This window comes from Hippocampus comes, unplaced genomic scaffold (assembly GCF_001891065.2).
Source record: "Hippocampus comes isolate QL1 unplaced genomic scaffold, H_comes_QL1_v1.1 scaffold1230, whole genome shotgun sequence".
Classification (NCBI taxonomy): domain Eukaryota; kingdom Metazoa; phylum Chordata; class Actinopteri; order Syngnathiformes; family Syngnathidae; genus Hippocampus; species Hippocampus comes.
In genome coordinates, this window is record NW_017805383.1 from 66,392 (window position 1) to 81,709 (window position 15,318).

The following is a 15,318-nucleotide window of genomic DNA, read 5'->3' on the forward strand; positions in this document are numbered from 1 at the left end:
AGTCGTTTGTGGCTGAGGTCCAACTCCACCAGCTGCCTCAACTCGAATACGGCGCACGGCACGGTGGAGAAGTGATTCCTGCGCAGCACTAGCACACGCAGGTTGTTGAGACTGGATGCCAGGCCTTCGGGTAGCTCTTGCAGGAGGTTGTTGCCCAGGTTCAGGGCCTCCACGTGGGACAGGTCCGCATCTTTGGGATAGGGGGGCAGCTGGCGCAGGTCGCTGCGCAGCTTCCTGGAGCGGAGGGGGGGGGCCCGCCCATAGGGGGGCAGCTGGCGCAGGTCGCTGCGCAGCTTCCTGGAGCGGAGGGCGGCGTCCCGCCACAGCTGGGCCGCCTTAACATTGTTCTCCAGGGGGGGCGGCCCGTCTCCTCGCCTTTGCTCACCCTCCCCCTCCGCCCAGTCCTTGTTTTTTTCATTCAGAGTCCTCATGGGTTGCCCCTCATCTCCCAAACCTCCGCGCGAGTAGCCTGCTGACGGGAAACGGGGACGCCTTGAGCGAGAAGGAGGCGGGGCTTCATGGCCGCCGTGGCGCTGATGTTTGGCGGCGGTCACGGAAGGAGAAAAAGAAAACGAAGAACGACGAAGCTGAGGGTCCGCGTCGGCGTCGACATGGCGGAGGGCGGCTGAGACGCGTTCCTACTAGGATACTCCTCCTCTTCTTCTCTTCCTCCGTCTCTCTTCCTGCTGCTGCGGAGAAAGTGAGGAAGTCGTCGTCATCATCCCCGCCCCGCCTACAGGAGGAGGAGACAAGGAAAGTCTACTTCCTGTTTACATATTTTGATTCGACATCATTCGCATTCTTGATTTAGTTTTGTCGTTTTTTTTAATTAATTTTGGTTCGTGACGTTGTCCTCGGCAACGTCACACATGACAACGATAACGAACCACGTCAACTGTCATCGACGTCTTGACGTGCAAAAAAAATCTAAGCCGCTACATAATTAAATACTGATTTCATACCATTATATTACTTCTTTTCCATTTCACTTCATCTTACATCACTTTTACTGATAATATCTACTTCATATTTGCGCATTTTAATTCTTTATTCCAATTCCACGTTTTTTGTTATTTCTCAGTACGTGACGTATACTTATCCTTGTGTCATTGACGTCTTTATGAACTTTGAACAAATTCTAATTGTGTGTCCGCTTTACGACTTCATGTTATCTCAAACTTTTCATTTGAATACGATTTTCACGACTTTTACTGAACGTAATTCGACCACTTGAATGAGGAGGCATGAAAAACGTTACACTATAACTTTATACCACGTCGAATGCAGTTATGTAATGTGCCACAGAAAACATACTGTGATTTACTGCATCCCTCTCGTGGTCTTCGCGTGTCATTGTCGATCAAAAGTAGGAAATGACGTCACCTGGGAGTCATTGTTGGTTTTTCAACAATTGGACGGATGTTCGGCTACCGTTTGAGCGTGGTGGCGGTGAGAAGATAGAGTGTGGAGTGTTGACCATACATTCGCGCAGCCAAGCTACCTCCAAATTAATCGCGACTACAACGCTTTCCGTCTCAGCTGGCCAAGACTATCAAAACACAGTTATTTTGAACGAAGCCCATGCCTGAGCGGTTTATATTTCTGTCAAACCTTGTGCAACAGTCTGAATCATTTCCTGAAGTGTGGAAACGCTCCCTTCTTTACTTGATACACGCTTCGACATAATTCGTTAACATCACTACTAATAACCTTGGAGTTCATTCAGAAGCAATAACTTCAAAAGTTTTATTTTCAACAAGTAAAAACAATTCTAAGGAAAATATAACAGTGGGCAATCTGGTGGACTTCCTCCAACACATTTAAAAGAGCTCGTCTTTATTATCAAAAAAGCTTTTCGTTCGCTTAAAACATTCAACATGTTTTATTTAAAAGACCACACAAATGTCACGTGATGACATCACCTAGCAGCGTTTTGTTTTTCTATTCATCTGTGTTTGTTCTTCATGGCGAAAAGCATGTCGGTGACCTCTGCCCTTCTGCTCAGGTTGCAGCCCCCTTCAGTAGTAAGGTCCCACATTCTCATATCTGGCATAGCTGGGCCACTCTGGGAGGATTCCGTGTCCGCAGGTGAGGCTGCCAAAGGCGTCCAAGTGAATGCCCAAGTCGAATTGGCTATCGCCGTCCCGGCGCCGCTTGTCCTTGGACCAGAGGATGCGGTAGTTGTGCCCGTGGTTGCTGTCCCAGTACTCCGCGCCGGCCACCTGGTAGCAGACGGCGAACTCCACGTGACGGTGGGGGGCCAGTAATCGAGGCAGGGCCAGGCTGAAGCAGAATGTGTCGCTGTACGCGCTCGGGTACGAGTCCTTGACGTAGGCGCACTCCACGTCCGAGTGGCTCTCCCAAGAGTCGAAGGTGACACGCAGCCGCACGCGCTTCTCGAAGGACAAGTTCTTGACCTTAACCGTCCCCGCCAGGGTCCGCTCCTTCAGCACGCAGTTCTCCAGGCACACGCACTTCCTGTCCAGATTCTGGCGGAAGAGGACGTAGTCGGACGCCGGCTGGGTAAAATCCAGGACCAGCTCGTCGTTGTCATCGTCCCGGTTGGATGGCATGAGGCGGACGCTGTGGGGAATGTGGATGGCGTCCTTGAACTGGGAGAAGACCTTGACCCTAGTGAGGGGCAGGCCTCGATGGTCCGCGAAAGTCACCTGCTTCTTGGTCTTCTTGGAGGTGTGCTCATGGCAGCTGGAGGCGGGGCTCCGGTCTTGGGGGCTTCTCCGGAAGGCAAAGTCCTCCTGTGACAGGAAGAGGGGCAGTGCCATGTCCGTCGGCATCTTGACAGCGCTTTGCCTAGCGCGTTAGCTTAGCATCACCCTGAGAAACAAACGGGGGGGGGGCAAAAAAAAAAAAACTTTTGTGTGACCTTTCACATTAACTGTGATGAGATAACTTCTTCTATTGCACAAGTGGGGACATTTGCATCATTTCAGCAGTGATAGTGGAGACAGGAATTCACCCCCCCCACACACACTCTAATGTTTTAAATTTAAAAATAATGTATGTATCAATTTAAAAATGACATGTATATACAGATACCTTTCAAATTTTCTTTGTAACCTGTTGTTTTATGCTCATAATATTGCTTTGATGCCATCTAGTGGCATCCTGCTGCTGAGGAACTATGTGGAAGTGACTTGAGAGCTTTTATCAGACAATCAATCACTTCTTTGTAGCATCTCGTGGCAATTATAAATCCATCATCTTTTTGTACGCATGAAATAATCTCTGCAGCACATTTGTGTGAAAGTGGGGCAAGTAACCAAGTACAAATAATTACTTACTGTACTCAAGTATATTTTTTCCAGATTGTCTGAACTTTAACTGATCTTTTTTTTTTTGGCGAGATTTTAGATTCTGTACTTTTCTATTTCAAGCAGTACGTCTCATTTTACTACAGTCTTTTTTGCAACATTCTTTTACATTTTTTTTTTTAACTGAGTGGCATGCAAGGGGGGAGGGGGGGCGGTTTGCGCATGTGTGTGGCATCTCACTGACAGGTTTGAGGGGGGAGGGGCACCACAGCCGTCACCCATGCGACTGTGGATGGAAGGCGACTGGAAATGCCTTTCCACAATAGCATGCCCCACCCCCAACCCCCCAAAAAGTTACCTGAACCAATACTATTGGTCATTAGCGAGTAGCATTAATTCCCCAAAAAACGATCGTCATGTTGTTTACATAGTTGGACAAAGTTAGGAAAGGGGACAGTCTGCAACACTTTGAAATCAGCTTCACATTGCTTAATAATTGAAAACTGGGATCAATTGTCACCAAAATTCTCAATGACTTAATGTCAGAAAGCTACGACCAATCGTCCCCCAAATTTATGTGCACATCTCTAGTCATGCCCACTTCAACCTCTGAAAATATAAAAATAATCACCCTAATATTTGGGAGTTTATTCATTGTTTTCCTCTCCGTATAAAAAGCTTCATGTCACTTGATGTCCTAAAACTGCAATCGATCTTCACCAAAATTGACATGGACAGCTGGACTTTGACAACTTCAACCGCTGCAAATATTAGAACGATCGGCCCCAATATTTTGGACATGATGCACATTAACGTATTCTCAATCGGCGCTCGCTACAGTTTCAATGGCTTTGTGTCTGTAAAATGCCAAATATTGAGTTGATCATTTGAATGTTTGCGGGGGGTTGAAGTGGGCATAAGCACAAATGTGCATTTACATTTTGGTGAGGATTGCTGACAATTTTCAGATATTTTCTAGACTTGTATTGAGCGTTTTAAACTTTTCCGAGGAAAGTTTTGAAACTGTGACTCACCCTTCAGTCAAAGTCTCTGCCCCCATTGCATAATATTTCTCACAGGAATGAAATATTTGTAACCAGTGGAAAATATCCGTCTCGATCAATTCATCTTTGGAATTCGACACACAAGGCACCTGCACTACGTTCAAGTGGTTACCCCCATTCCGCCCCCCCCCCCGCCCCCAAAAAGGCACTTGAGCTCGAGTTGACCTCACGTCCGCGCGTCTTCCAAAGGCACAAGTCGAACGCAGGCGTGTCGCCAAAGTGTGACAAAAGTGAAGTCTTACCTGCGCGGCGTGCGTGCGTCCACTTTTCCCCAAACGTCCTCTGCTCGGGGCCCGCGGGCACGCGCAGCTCGACGGGCTGAACGCTCATACCCGCGAGACAGCCGCGCGCCGAGGCTTTCGAGTCACTCGTTCGCCACGTGGACAGCCCCGAGGGACCAATCAGGAGAGACCCGTGGCCGAGTGATCGTGACGTCACGCCACCTGCTTCCCGAAGAGGGCACGCGCGTGGGTCAAAGGTGAAAAGAAAAGAAAAGTTCGCATGGACGTTTGGTGGCCACTAAAATAGGAACATTCAGCTACGGTTGTCAAGGTGCGCTACCCCCATGATCAGCTCAGAAGAAAGGTGTGAAGAAGATCATTTGAATCAGGTCTAAAACTTGCAGGACATTGACCTTTGGGAGACTAAGTCTGGACACCCCTGCACTAAAAGGACAGAAAATGTCCCCCATGTGCATTGGAACCGCCTTTGAAATTCAGTGGCATCAAATGCCAAGAGTTCCGTCGAAAAGGTCTCAGAAGAGAGCAGAGCGTTTGAATGGGGGACAGAAGAAATCGACTGGTGAAATACTGGCACAGTTGTTGAGTTTGTTGTGCAGACGAGCGGTCAATATTTGCGCGCGGGTTGAAGTTCAAGAGAAGAAGGTCCACATGTCGTCCAGCCACGCCGTCCTTGAACGCAGCGCCCACCCAGCTGCTCAAAATAGTCACAGGTGTCAATCATTAGTCAAAGCCTGATCAAGTCATGTGGGCGTATGCAAATTAAAAGACGCTGGCCTGGCCACGCCAGCACACTGTCAAATGTCACTTTTCGACTGCATAGCAACGGTAACTCACTGTAATTTGCCAAAGTATCTTACTGCAGCTAAAATTTGCAGTATAATTTTTTGGGGGGTATTTTGATGGTATTAAAAAAAAAAAAAAGAAGCAATATTTGAAATTCTTCAATTCTAAATAGGAGCCTCACCCACATTTTCGTTTGTTTTTTTCTCCTCTAACATCTACATTTTTGACCACCTCAAAACTGTTTATCTGATCAGGCCTCTCTGCTGCATGACAAGTCATGAGGCCAGTTGGAAAAGTTGCAAGCAGACTAAAGAGTTCTGTTTCCACTCAGGAGAAGTTGGCTGTGTGCTGGGTGTCAAAGGGAATTTCTGCAATGAGCAGACTCAATGGCAGCCTCACTTGCGCCAACAATTGTGCACTACATGAACATATTGAAATCATACTAAGCAAATGTAGGAGGATCTCTTTTGTTTTTCTTCCGCAGGGTGCCAAGTCCAAGTTTTTGCAACCTTGTCTTTGCATGTTTCATCATTGAGAATGTAGTTATAAATCTTCTCTGACAAGAATGAAATGGAAAACCAACAGAAAAACCCCACTGCAAAATGCAAGCCTAACCTGAAAAAAATTAATAAAAACATCAGACCTTGTCAGTAGTCGTGGTAACGTAAGAAGGCTGTCCTCTGGCTTCTGTTGCGAGGTGGATGTTCAGGCCGAAGCAATCGAGCGGGACACTCAATGGGACTCAGTGCGCACGCGCGTCAAAGGCGCTCCTCCTTTCGTTTGCTTGGCTTGCGCGCTTCCCGACGCAAACATCAGGAAGTCGTCGATTTCATCAGGCGCCGGACCCCCGTGGGCCCCCCGGAACTCCAGCTGACCTCCGGCCCGGCCCGCCAATCGGCGGCGTCAAATTTCGGCGAGACGCGCGGACCCACGGCTAGCGCGGCTAGCTCCTCGGCTAGCCCGGCTAGCTCCTCGGCTAGCCCGGGCGTCCTCTCCCGAGTTGTCTTGATTTCTTTAGGTGCAAAATGTCCGCCAAAGAGTACAAAGTGTCCACCACGGAACGGCCCATTAAAGGTGACCGCTGCATGATTCCTTTTCGTCTTCTGCGACGGGTTTGTTCTTATAGCCTAGCTGCTAGCTGGACTCTACGCCCATTTTAGGCGCAATGTGATGACGTCACCGTCATCTCTTGGCACGCCTCACTCACTTGTATCGATACAGTAGCTGAAATTAATAGACATCCACGGAAGCGTTTAGTTTCATGTTATAATGTGAGAAATTTCTATTATTGTAATATTCTTTTAAGTTCATCAACACTAAGAATGTGAATTTTCATGTTGTCATCTGCATGGCTTTTACTGGGGTTGTAATTTTTTGCCGCCCTACACTATTAGTATGAGGTGGTACTCCTGGCAGCTAGCGAACATATGTGTGTGTGTGTGTGCATGCGCACACAGCGGTGCCGTACCCTCCGGGGGCCCGTCTGTCTGTGTCTGAGCTGTACGTGGACGAGCGCCCCAGCGTGGAGGTCCTGAAGGCGCACCTGCTGAAGGAAGGCCGGCTGGAGGAGGAAGCGGCCCTCCGCATCATTAACGAGGGCGCCGCTATCCTGCGCCAAGAGAAGTGCATGCTGGACGTGGATGCACCTGTCACAGGTACGGGCACGCCCATAACGTACAACACTGCACATTGATGCTAGTTGTTATTATTTTAGTCAGTGGATGTTATGATGTATGGGTGTCATTAAAAGTTTGGAAAAAGTTAAGCATGTGGGAAAAAAAAAAACCTCGCAGTCTGGGCCCGCATGTTGTAATGAAGGGCATGTGTTCAGTGTGCGGCGACGTGCATGGACAGTTCTTTGACCTGATGAAGCTTTTCGAGGTGGGCGGCTCCCCCAGCAGCACCCGGTATCTGTTCCTGGGTGACTACGTGGACAGGGGCTACTTTAGCATCGAGGTAAGCGCTAAACAGCCCGCGCCAGCACACACGCACTTCCTGTCAAGTGACAGCGGGGCTTGTCTTCCCAGTGCGTCCTGTTCCTGTGGGCTCTGAAGATTAACCACCCGGACACGCTGTTCCTGCTCAGGGGAAACCACGAGTGTCGGCACCTCACTGAGTATTTCACCTTTAAACACGAGTGTGAGTTTTGAATTCCGTCAAAATCCGTCCGACGTTATGACGTCAACTCCACTAACCTTAGTCGTGTTCTCCCCGCACGTGCGCACAGGCAAGATGAAGTACTCGGATCGCGTGTATGAGGCGTGCATGGACTCTTTTGACTGCCTCCCTCTGGCAGCGCTGCTCAACCAGCAGTTTTTGTGCGTCCATGGGGGCCTGAGTCCCGAGATCAGCAGTCTGGACGACATCCGCAAGGTCAGCGCGCCGCATGCGACCCCCGCCTACGGCCCGGCCGCCTCCCCTAACGTACGCCCGCTCCTTTGCGTGTAGCTGGAGCGCTTCAAGGAACCCCCGGCCTTCGGGCCCATGTGTGACCTGTTGTGGTCCGACCCCGGCGAGGACTACGGCTCCGAGAAGAACCAGGACCACTTCAGCCACAACAGCGTGAGGGGCTGCTCCTACTTCTACAGGTAGCGTAGCGGGCACTGATAGTGAGACTCCACGCCGCAAGTTCGCGGAGCCTCATTTCACTTTTGTGTGTAGCTACGCCGCCGTCTGTGACTTCCTGATGAACAACAACTTGCTGTCGATCATACGGGCGCACGAGGCACAGGATGCTGGGTAAGGACGCAAAAGAATCAACATGGCCGACTCTCCATGTGTATGTTCACGTGTGCATGCGCGTGTGTGCGTCAGTTACCGCATGTACAGGAAGAGTCAGACGACGGGCTTCCCCTCCCTCATCACCATCTTCTCTGCTCCAAACTACTTGGACGTGTACAACAACAAAGGTAAACTTGACAGACCCCCGAAAAAAGATTTTTTCATCTTTGTATTTTTCCTCATAATCAGCCGATTAATCAGTCATCTGACTTTTTTTTTTTTTTTACCCCCTCCTGCTCAATATCGGTCGGGCCATAGCGGCGGTGTTGAAGTACGAGAACAACGTGATGAACATCCGTCAGTTCAACTGCTCGCCGCATCCTTACTGGCTGCCCAACTTCATGGATGTCTTCACGTGGTCGCTGCCCTTCGTTGGAGAGAAAGGTCAGATCGCGTCGCGACCGAGCGTGACACGCGTCGCGTCACCGTTGACAATCTTGTCAGATGAGCTCGTATCAAAGCGCATATCAGGTCGGATTGCGTCACCGCTGACTACCTCCCCGCCGACACCCGTGCTGTTTGCGCAGTGACAGAGATGCTGGTCAACGTGTTAAATATCTGCTCCGACGACGAGCTCATGACCGACGCCGACGACCCGGGAGAAGGTGACTTTTGGAACTCCTAGTGACCTCTGAACCGCGGCCGCCTTTAAACTTAAGAGCACATACACTTCCTGTTGCAGGCGGAGCCCCCGCTGTCCGGAAAGAAGTCATCAGGAACAAGATCCGGGCCATCGGGAAGATGGCCCGAGTGTTCTCCGTGCTCAGGTAAGTCTGTTGAAAAAGAATGGCGGCAACGCTAGCTCGCGCCTGATTAGCTTCTCCCCTTGACGTGCGAATTTTTGGTTCAACTTAAATCCAGCTCCTGCTACTGGTGGATGTGCGCTAATATTAGCATTAGTTTGCGCTAAACTAGCCAAGCGCTAATTGTCATTTGTGCCCATTTATCTCAGTTAATGTCACTTATATCCCTTTGGCGTATTCGATAAGCGTATTAGCGTCCAATTTGAAAGGACAATTGTTTGTTTTTTTTGTCATTCTCATTCCTGGTGTAGAGAGGAGAATGAGAGCGTGCTGCAGCTGAAAGGGTTAACGCCGTCTGGAACGTTGCCGCTCGGCGTGTTGTCGGGAGGACGGCGCACGCTGCAGAGCGGTGAGACTTAGTTCGCCTATCGCACTTAACAGCACGTCGGCGTCGTCGGCCATATTTTCTTCACCGAGCGCGCCTAACCTTGGACTTGTCTTTCTTTCCGCAGCCACGGAAGAGGCGGAGGAAGCTCGAGGTAAGCGCGCCACAACTTTTGGATTGTCCGTCGACGGTAGCAAATGGCGAGAAAGCCACCAAATTGCAACAGCGGGATCGGTTACCTGACGCGGGCGTGTCTGCCGGCAGGTGGTGACGACTTCAAGCCACCTCACAGGATCCAAAGTTTCGAGGAGGCGCGAGGCCTGGACCGCATCAATGAGAGGATGCCGCCGAGACGAGACACCCCGCCGCGCAGCGACAATGGAACGGACGAGGCCTAGCCCCTCACCCTGGCTTCCTGTCCTCTCTTCCTCTTTCTCATCGACACCCGGACGGTGCTGGTGGACTTTTGTTTTTGTTTGCACGACGCGACGCAGGGGCGGGGTTTACATCCTCAATAAACAAGGCAAAATTACTTCTTGTGTTGACTTTTATTCATATGATGACATCATCTTTACCTGATGACATCACAGCTTCGACATGCGGCCCATCATCTTCTCCAGCTTCAGGGCGAGCCCCATGTCGCCTTTGATGCGAAGTTTCCCAGACATGAAGGCCAGGGTCGGCTTCAGCTTCCCTGCGTGCATGTGGGAACATGTTACCATGGAAACTGGTCAGTCAACCTTAGCAACTTCTAACCGCGTAAACCGATTGCCCTGGAAACTGGCGGACTGCGACAAATGCATTACCGCAGGAATAGGTTACGACAGGAACACAGTCGCTCCAATGGGAACATGTTACAGTAGCATGTTACCACGGAAACCGGTTAACACAGTAGCCGCACAATATTGTTACCACATGAAGACACTACCGTGGAACAAGTATTACCACCGAGAGGACAAACAAAGCTGCACACTGCCCACATTTTATCTGTGGAGGACACCTGACCATGCTGAAGTGTTGCCATGGAAACCCTTACCTGTAAACATTTTGCTGAAGTCGGCCGAGTCCATGGTCATGACGACGTCGGGCTTGGCGTGCGGCTGGCCCCGCCCTGTACTGCCCGCGCCGCTCTTCAAGTCCAGGAACCAAACACCCGCGTGTTCTCCTGTCCGGTAAAAAAAACAGAATAAACAGGTGAGAGACACCCTCTTGTTGTACAGGTGATGGCGTCCGACCTTGAGCTCACCCGAAAGGTCAAACTGGTAGAGCGCCTTCGTGGAGTTGACCAGATCTTCATTGAGGACGCCTCTGATCACTTCAAACGTGCTTTCGATGGGGCCGCCGGGAGAAGGCGTGGCCGACGAGGATGGCGGCTTGAAGGCGGGCGTCGCCCCTTGCAACAAAATGCTCGGTCAGCTGTCAATCATCAAACCGGGAGGGGGTCGGCGAGGCTGCTACCCATTGCGGGAAAAGTTTTACCGTGTTGTTCCATCTGCTGGGCCAGCACCTCGGGGGCTTCGTCCAGGAAGAAGTCGGGCAGAAGCGGGTGACCTGCGGACCAATCAGAGAGCAGCGTGAGACTGCCGCATGCCAATCTACGTGCCTGCGTGTGAGCGTGTGACCTGGCTGGACAGCGTACTGATCCATGTCTTGCACCCCTTCCTCCCTCAGAATGTCCTCGTCCACCACAAAGTGGCCCGTGAAGGTTTTGGGCCGCGTCAAGATGGCGTAGGCGGCGTCCGCCATAATGTCCACCGTACGACACTGCTTGGCCACGCCCGCGCCACCCAACATATCCATGGCTGCCGTCTGGATCGCTACGGCGACAAAATACCGGCTCCTGTTAGCGTATGAGCACATGGCTCGGTAACGCTGAGCGCGGGTCACTCACCGGTTCTTGGCCAAAGGGCGTTGACGGCGATCTGACCTCTGAACTCTTCCGCCATCCCCAGGACGCACATGGACATGCCGTACTTGGCCATGGTGTACGCTGAAAGCGACGTGCGTGCATGTGACATCATCAGGCTGCGCGTCATGCTTGTTGTATGGCTTCTTGTGTCTGTTGCTATGGTTACACATGTCATTTGTAACGTTGCCTCTGCAAGGTTTCCTCTGACCGTGATGGCCTGCATGTCAGCTGCGACGCTTACCCATGTGTTGGCAGGTTGGTTGCCATGGTTACCTGAGTTTATTTAGCTCACCTAACCTGTGTATCAGACGAAGGGTACCAGTATTGGTTGTCGTTGGTTACCTGTGTGGTTCTTGAACCAGATGGGATTGAGGTTGAGAGGCGGCGACAAGTTGAGGATGTGGGCGGACGAACTCTTGAGCAGGTGAGGAATGACCATCTTGGACCTACCAAACGCACACATAAATGCACACTCGTTATGCCCTGCTGTGCGTTAACGAGCACGCATGCGCGCCAAGGTTCATATGGTTAATGGAAAAAAAACCTAATAATAATGAAAAACCATTTTCATTCAGAAAATAGGATTAAAACGAGTGTTTACAAAAAAACACTAAGAACCCCCCCCACTAATAATAAAAACAAAAGAAAAATAAACAGCTTTTTTTTTAAACTAAAATTAAAAAGTAATGGACCGCTCAATTAAAAAAAAACAAGACTCCAGTTGTAATTTAAAAAAAAAATAAAATAAAAAGTAAATGGAAATCTCTCAAACTGTTGCAACGGTGGTACGTGCGTGTTGGTTCGTACGTCATGTATGTTCCTCTCAGGTTGATTCCCAGCATGAGGTCCACCTTCTTCATGGACGTTTCCAAAGTTCCCGTCAGGTTGATGGCGCTGGCGTTGTTCACCAAGATGTCGATGCCTGGTGATGGCGATGATGGTGTTGATAATCACTTTCTATCCACTATTGGTCTAGATTGTGAGTTGGCCATTTTGTAAAAGTCCCTGTTCACTGCTTTCCCGGTATTCGATTCATCACTTCAGCTGGACAGTAAGTCAACAATCTCAAAAATCCCAATGAACAAATTTCAAAACACCGCAACGGGATGTTCAGTCAACTTTGGAAGAAATGTCGAGAAAGTAGAAAACAATGCCAACCTCCAAACTTGGCGACGGCTTTCTGAACGGCGTCTTCAACTTGTTTCTCGTCTCGGATGTCCACCACGCACGGCAGAGCTTTCCCGCCCGCATCCTCCACTGGAAGAGCAAAAAAAGCCAAAGGTCATATTGGAGCGTGAGCACATTAGCGCACACGCACGCACGCACCCTCCTGCGCGGCGGTGTAGATAGTGCCAGGGAGCTTCGGGTGAGCTTGCGCTGTCTTGGCGGCGATGACCACGTTGGCGCCGTCTCTGGCGGCTTTCAGGGCGATGGACTTGCCGATGCCGCGGCTGGCGCCCGTGATGAACAGGGTGAGGCCTGCCAACTTCCTGCGCCGTGCAGAAAAACAAACATAACCATAAATTGTCATCCTTTCTCAACATATTGACAACATTTAGGCACACTTTCTTTTTTCAAGCTCTTTCCAGTCACATTGATTTATTTCGAGAAGAAAAGCTAATTTTTGAATCTGGATTTAAATGCATTTAAACTTGGGGGTGACTTCACTTTTGTTGACAGCATAACAGCTCAATGTAGCTTCACCGTGTTTACTTTGAACTCTGGGCGCCACTAATTGAGTCTGCAGACGTCAGAGCCCTATTGGCTTCATTTTCAATAAGAATTTCTTGAATGTAAATATGCTGAATTTATTTTGTGTCCCATACCTACTATATGTGCCCTGGCATTGTATGGCTGCTAGTCAATTGTTGGTCTGTGTGCCCTGACGGTGGCTGGCGACCAGTCCAATGACGTAACTAAAATGTGACAGACCCCACCTGAGCCTAATGAGGACCAACCAAACGCTAACAAGGCTAACCTAATGACTCGATGCTAACGATTAGCACAGGCAAAAAAATAATTTCCCTTGCAATGAAACATGCATTACCGAAGAAGTGATTTTTTTTTTTCGTTTTAATGAGGAGTCATCAAAGAGGCTGTTGGCGAACTCACCCGCTGTTTGGAAGCATGACCACTCCGAAGAAAACAACCGCGGCAACAATAAAACAAAACAAATGGAAAAGGGGGTAAAAAAGGCACTTGAGTTGTCGTCCACCTTTCACCCACTGAAGGAAACCGGAAGACCCTCCCCAACGACCGAGCTCTTCTTCCGGTCCACTGCCAAAGATCCTCGCGAGCCGTTAAGTCGTTACACACGTTTGCGAACAAATCAAAACTTTTTACAAAATGCAACGAAACAATGGGAATAAAGGCATCTACGGTTTCTATCGGATTTTAATTTCCCGCCTCTCGTTTGTGACGTTGTGAGTTCAAATCCCTCCTGCGGCCTTTCTGTGTCAAGTGTAATCGCACAATCCAAAAACATATTAGCATAGCATTATAGGTTCACGGAATATCCAAATGTCGACAAACGAGACCGGCTGGCGAAGCACGCTCGCACAAAAAAACAGAAGAGTGCCATTTTCAAAGATAAAACTTTATTGTTGTGTGAATAAAATGTTGCAGTCTGATTGGTCGATGAGCTGAAACGTGAAAGGTCTGATTGGACGACAGCCTCGCAGGTTCATCCGACATCACGAGCGATGTCATCACCGAAGCCTGCGGGCAATGCTAATTGCTAATTCTATGCTAAGAGTCAACACTAAAGTGAGGTTGAGTGCGTTGTGAAATTCACTGTGCTGCTCTAACAGCACTCCGAAAGTATGTGCGTGAGTGTGTGCGAACGCAGCTTGTGTTCTAAAGCAGGGGTGTCCAAACTTTCTCGTTTGAGGGCCACAAACAAACATATAAAGATCCAAGAGCCACCTTAATTGATTAAGCTGGCCAAAGTCCATCATGCAAGCAATTCTATATCATTTTCAAGTTAATTTGAGAAAATGTTACCTCGTATTTTTCTGTTAAAAACGTTTTTTGGTTTGAAATTTGAATGATCTTTCCTCACCACATTTTGTGAGGTCGTTTCAGTGACAAAAGAAAAACTGAACAAATACTTTTATTTGTATCTTTGCATACCTAGAAAACCGTAGTGTATATAAACCACTTTATTAGTGGTAATGATACCCATTTTTTTCAACACCCTTTCTTCTCAAGCTTACCATCTTGAAAGAATTTATTTATTTAAACTAGCCTGATGGATCGTGTCAAATATAATTTTTAGTGTATGCTGTGGGCCACTGAAAAATGGATAGCGGGCTGCAAATGGCCTCGCAGCGGTAGTTTGGACACCCCTGTTCTAAACCAATCTGCAGCTTGTGCTTGAACTGTTTCTGTCAGCGTGGCTCAATGTGCTGGGTGAACAGTGTCCCTTCCAAGCTGTGTTTTGGGGCTTTTTGTCTTTACTGGACAGGACAACCCGAAGAAGAGCCAGAAAACGGGAGGGGGGGAATGCAAGAAAAGAGCCACGATTCGAAACGGGCTCACCTTCAACAAGGACTACTGCCTCAACACCCTGCTTAAAAAAAAAAAAAAAAAAAAAAAACAGCATAGACCAGCATGATTTTGTTTTGGTGCCAGTCTTGCTACTGTCACCAATTACCAGCACGGCAACAACAGCATGTTGGACTTGCTGCGTGGCTTTGGCTCAGCTGGTAGAGCGGGTAGCTCATGACCGAAGGGTCAGGTGTTTGAATCTGGCTGTTTAGTTTTTGCTCTTCCAGGTGCATAAAAACACAACCAAACCTTGGTAGTCTGGTTGATTGTTTTTTTTTGGGGGGCACCTGGGCATGTGCACTACCCGCTGAGCTAAACATCACCCCAGGCACTCCTTTTTTGGGAGCAGTGTGAATAACCAAAGAGCACATTTAAACAACGCTGTGAGTTTACGAACGGTCGGAGTGAAGCAGTGTGCGCTCAGAGAGTATTTCTCAACGCATTTGGTGTTGCGGAAAACTCTATATTGCTGGCTGACAAGCGCGCACTTGTTAGTTGACATGAAATGATATGACATAACACTGAGGCGGTCACAAGAAACAGACATTTTGTCACGTGCACGCTCATAACACTGTTTGATGTCGTCGTCG

The 15,318-nt window shown here is 49.1% G+C and overlaps 4 protein-coding genes and 1 long non-coding RNA gene across 10 annotated transcripts in view; 2 read left to right on the forward strand and 3 right to left on the reverse strand.

The window, feature by feature from the left end:
- The window catches only part of LOC109517540 (uncharacterized), an 11,305-nt gene extending 10,868 nt beyond the window's left edge, over window positions 1-437 (forward strand). Inside the window, exons 2-3 of the long non-coding RNA XR_002168565.1 lie at window positions 18-218; window positions 282-437. This is a non-coding gene — a long non-coding RNA (uncharacterized LOC109517540). The remainder of the gene's footprint in view (window positions 1-17; window positions 219-281) is intronic.
- Window positions 1-1,419, reverse strand: part of mfhas1 (multifunctional ROCO family signaling regulator 1) — a 16,391-nt gene extending 14,972 nt beyond the window's left edge. The window contains exon 1 of the mRNA XM_019872740.1: window positions 265-1,419. Within this exon, the coding sequence (XP_019728299.1) occupies window positions 265-431 (167 nt within the window). The 5' untranslated portion in view covers window positions 432-1,419. The remainder of the gene's footprint in view (window positions 1-264) is intronic.
- A 302-nt stretch (window positions 1,420-1,721) lies between these two features.
- Window positions 1,722-6,089, reverse strand: LOC109517537 (protein phosphatase 1 regulatory subunit 3B). Of its 6 annotated transcripts, XM_019872745.1 has the most exons (4): window positions 5,147-5,950; window positions 4,579-4,779; window positions 1,993-2,835; window positions 1,722-1,962 (listed from the first exon to the last, which is right to left on the reverse strand). In XM_019872745.1, exon 3 carries the CDS (start codon window positions 2,793-2,795, stop codon window positions 2,019-2,021), a length of 777 nt encoding a protein of 258 aa, XP_019728304.1. In that variant the 5' UTR covers window positions 2,796-2,835; window positions 4,579-4,779; window positions 5,147-5,950; the 3' UTR covers window positions 1,722-1,962; window positions 1,993-2,018. The 6 variants fall into 6 exon arrangements, with proteins under 6 accessions (XP_019728304.1, XP_019728307.1, XP_019728306.1 ...); XM_019872748.1 differs by lacking the exons at window positions 4,579-4,779; window positions 5,147-5,950 and adding an exon at window positions 6,005-6,089; XM_019872747.1 differs by lacking the exon at window positions 4,579-4,779.
- Window positions 6,090-6,229: 140 nt separating this feature from the next.
- LOC109517535 (serine/threonine-protein phosphatase 2B catalytic subunit gamma isoform-like) lies at window positions 6,230-9,802 on the forward strand. The gene is made up of 14 exons (XM_019872742.1): window positions 6,230-6,435; window positions 6,819-7,016; window positions 7,193-7,317; window positions 7,389-7,500; window positions 7,589-7,734; window positions 7,810-7,949; window positions 8,023-8,100; window positions 8,176-8,270; window positions 8,401-8,526; window positions 8,670-8,747; window positions 8,825-8,909; window positions 9,197-9,294; window positions 9,398-9,424; window positions 9,535-9,802. Exons 1-14 carry the CDS (start codon window positions 6,387-6,389, stop codon window positions 9,666-9,668), a joined length of 1,491 nt encoding a protein of 496 aa, XP_019728301.1. The 5' UTR covers window positions 6,230-6,386; the 3' UTR covers window positions 9,669-9,802.
- On the reverse strand, window positions 9,800-13,453 carry hsdl2 (hydroxysteroid dehydrogenase like 2). The gene is made up of 11 exons (XM_019872743.1): window positions 13,292-13,453; window positions 12,506-12,669; window positions 12,338-12,436; window positions 11,987-12,101; window positions 11,522-11,625; window positions 11,162-11,260; window positions 10,893-11,087; window positions 10,750-10,821; window positions 10,517-10,663; window positions 10,307-10,435; window positions 9,800-9,964 (listed from the first exon to the last, which is right to left on the reverse strand). The coding sequence occupies exons 1-11, from the start codon at window positions 13,306-13,308 to the stop codon at window positions 9,855-9,857; spliced, it is 1,251 nt and encodes a 416-aa protein (XP_019728302.1). The 5' UTR covers window positions 13,309-13,453; the 3' UTR covers window positions 9,800-9,854.
- Between the last annotated feature and the right edge of the window lie 1,865 nt (window positions 13,454-15,318).

What these genes read in the sequence shown, in the direction of transcription:
- LOC109517537 (XM_019872748.1), bottom strand. Translation starts at nt 2,795, where the DNA reads ATGCCGACGGACATGGCACTGCCCCTCTTCCTGTCACAGGAGGACTTT.
- LOC109517535 (XM_019872742.1), top strand. Translation starts at nt 6,387, where the DNA reads ATGTCCGCCAAAGAGTACAAAGTGTCCACCACGGAACGGCCCATTAAA. An exon ending in CACGGAACGGCCCATTAAAG is followed by an intron (nt 6,436 to 6,818) that starts GTGACCGCTGCA and finishes ATGCGCACACAG; the next exon opens with CGGTGCCGTACCCTCCGGGG. An exon ending in GGCTGCTCCTACTTCTACAG is followed by an intron (nt 7,950 to 8,022) that starts GTAGCGTAGCGG and finishes TTTTGTGTGTAG; the next exon opens with CTACGCCGCCGTCTGTGACT.
- hsdl2 (XM_019872743.1), bottom strand. An exon ending in CTACACCGCCGCGCAGGAGG is followed by an intron (nt 12,437 to 12,505) that starts GTGCGTGCGTGC and finishes TTGCTCTTCCAG; the next exon opens with TGGAGGATGCGGGCGGGAAA. An exon ending in CCAGCAGATGGAACAACACG is followed by an intron (nt 10,664 to 10,749) that starts GTAAAACTTTTC and finishes TTTTGTTGCAAG; the next exon opens with GGGCGACGCCCGCCTTCAAG.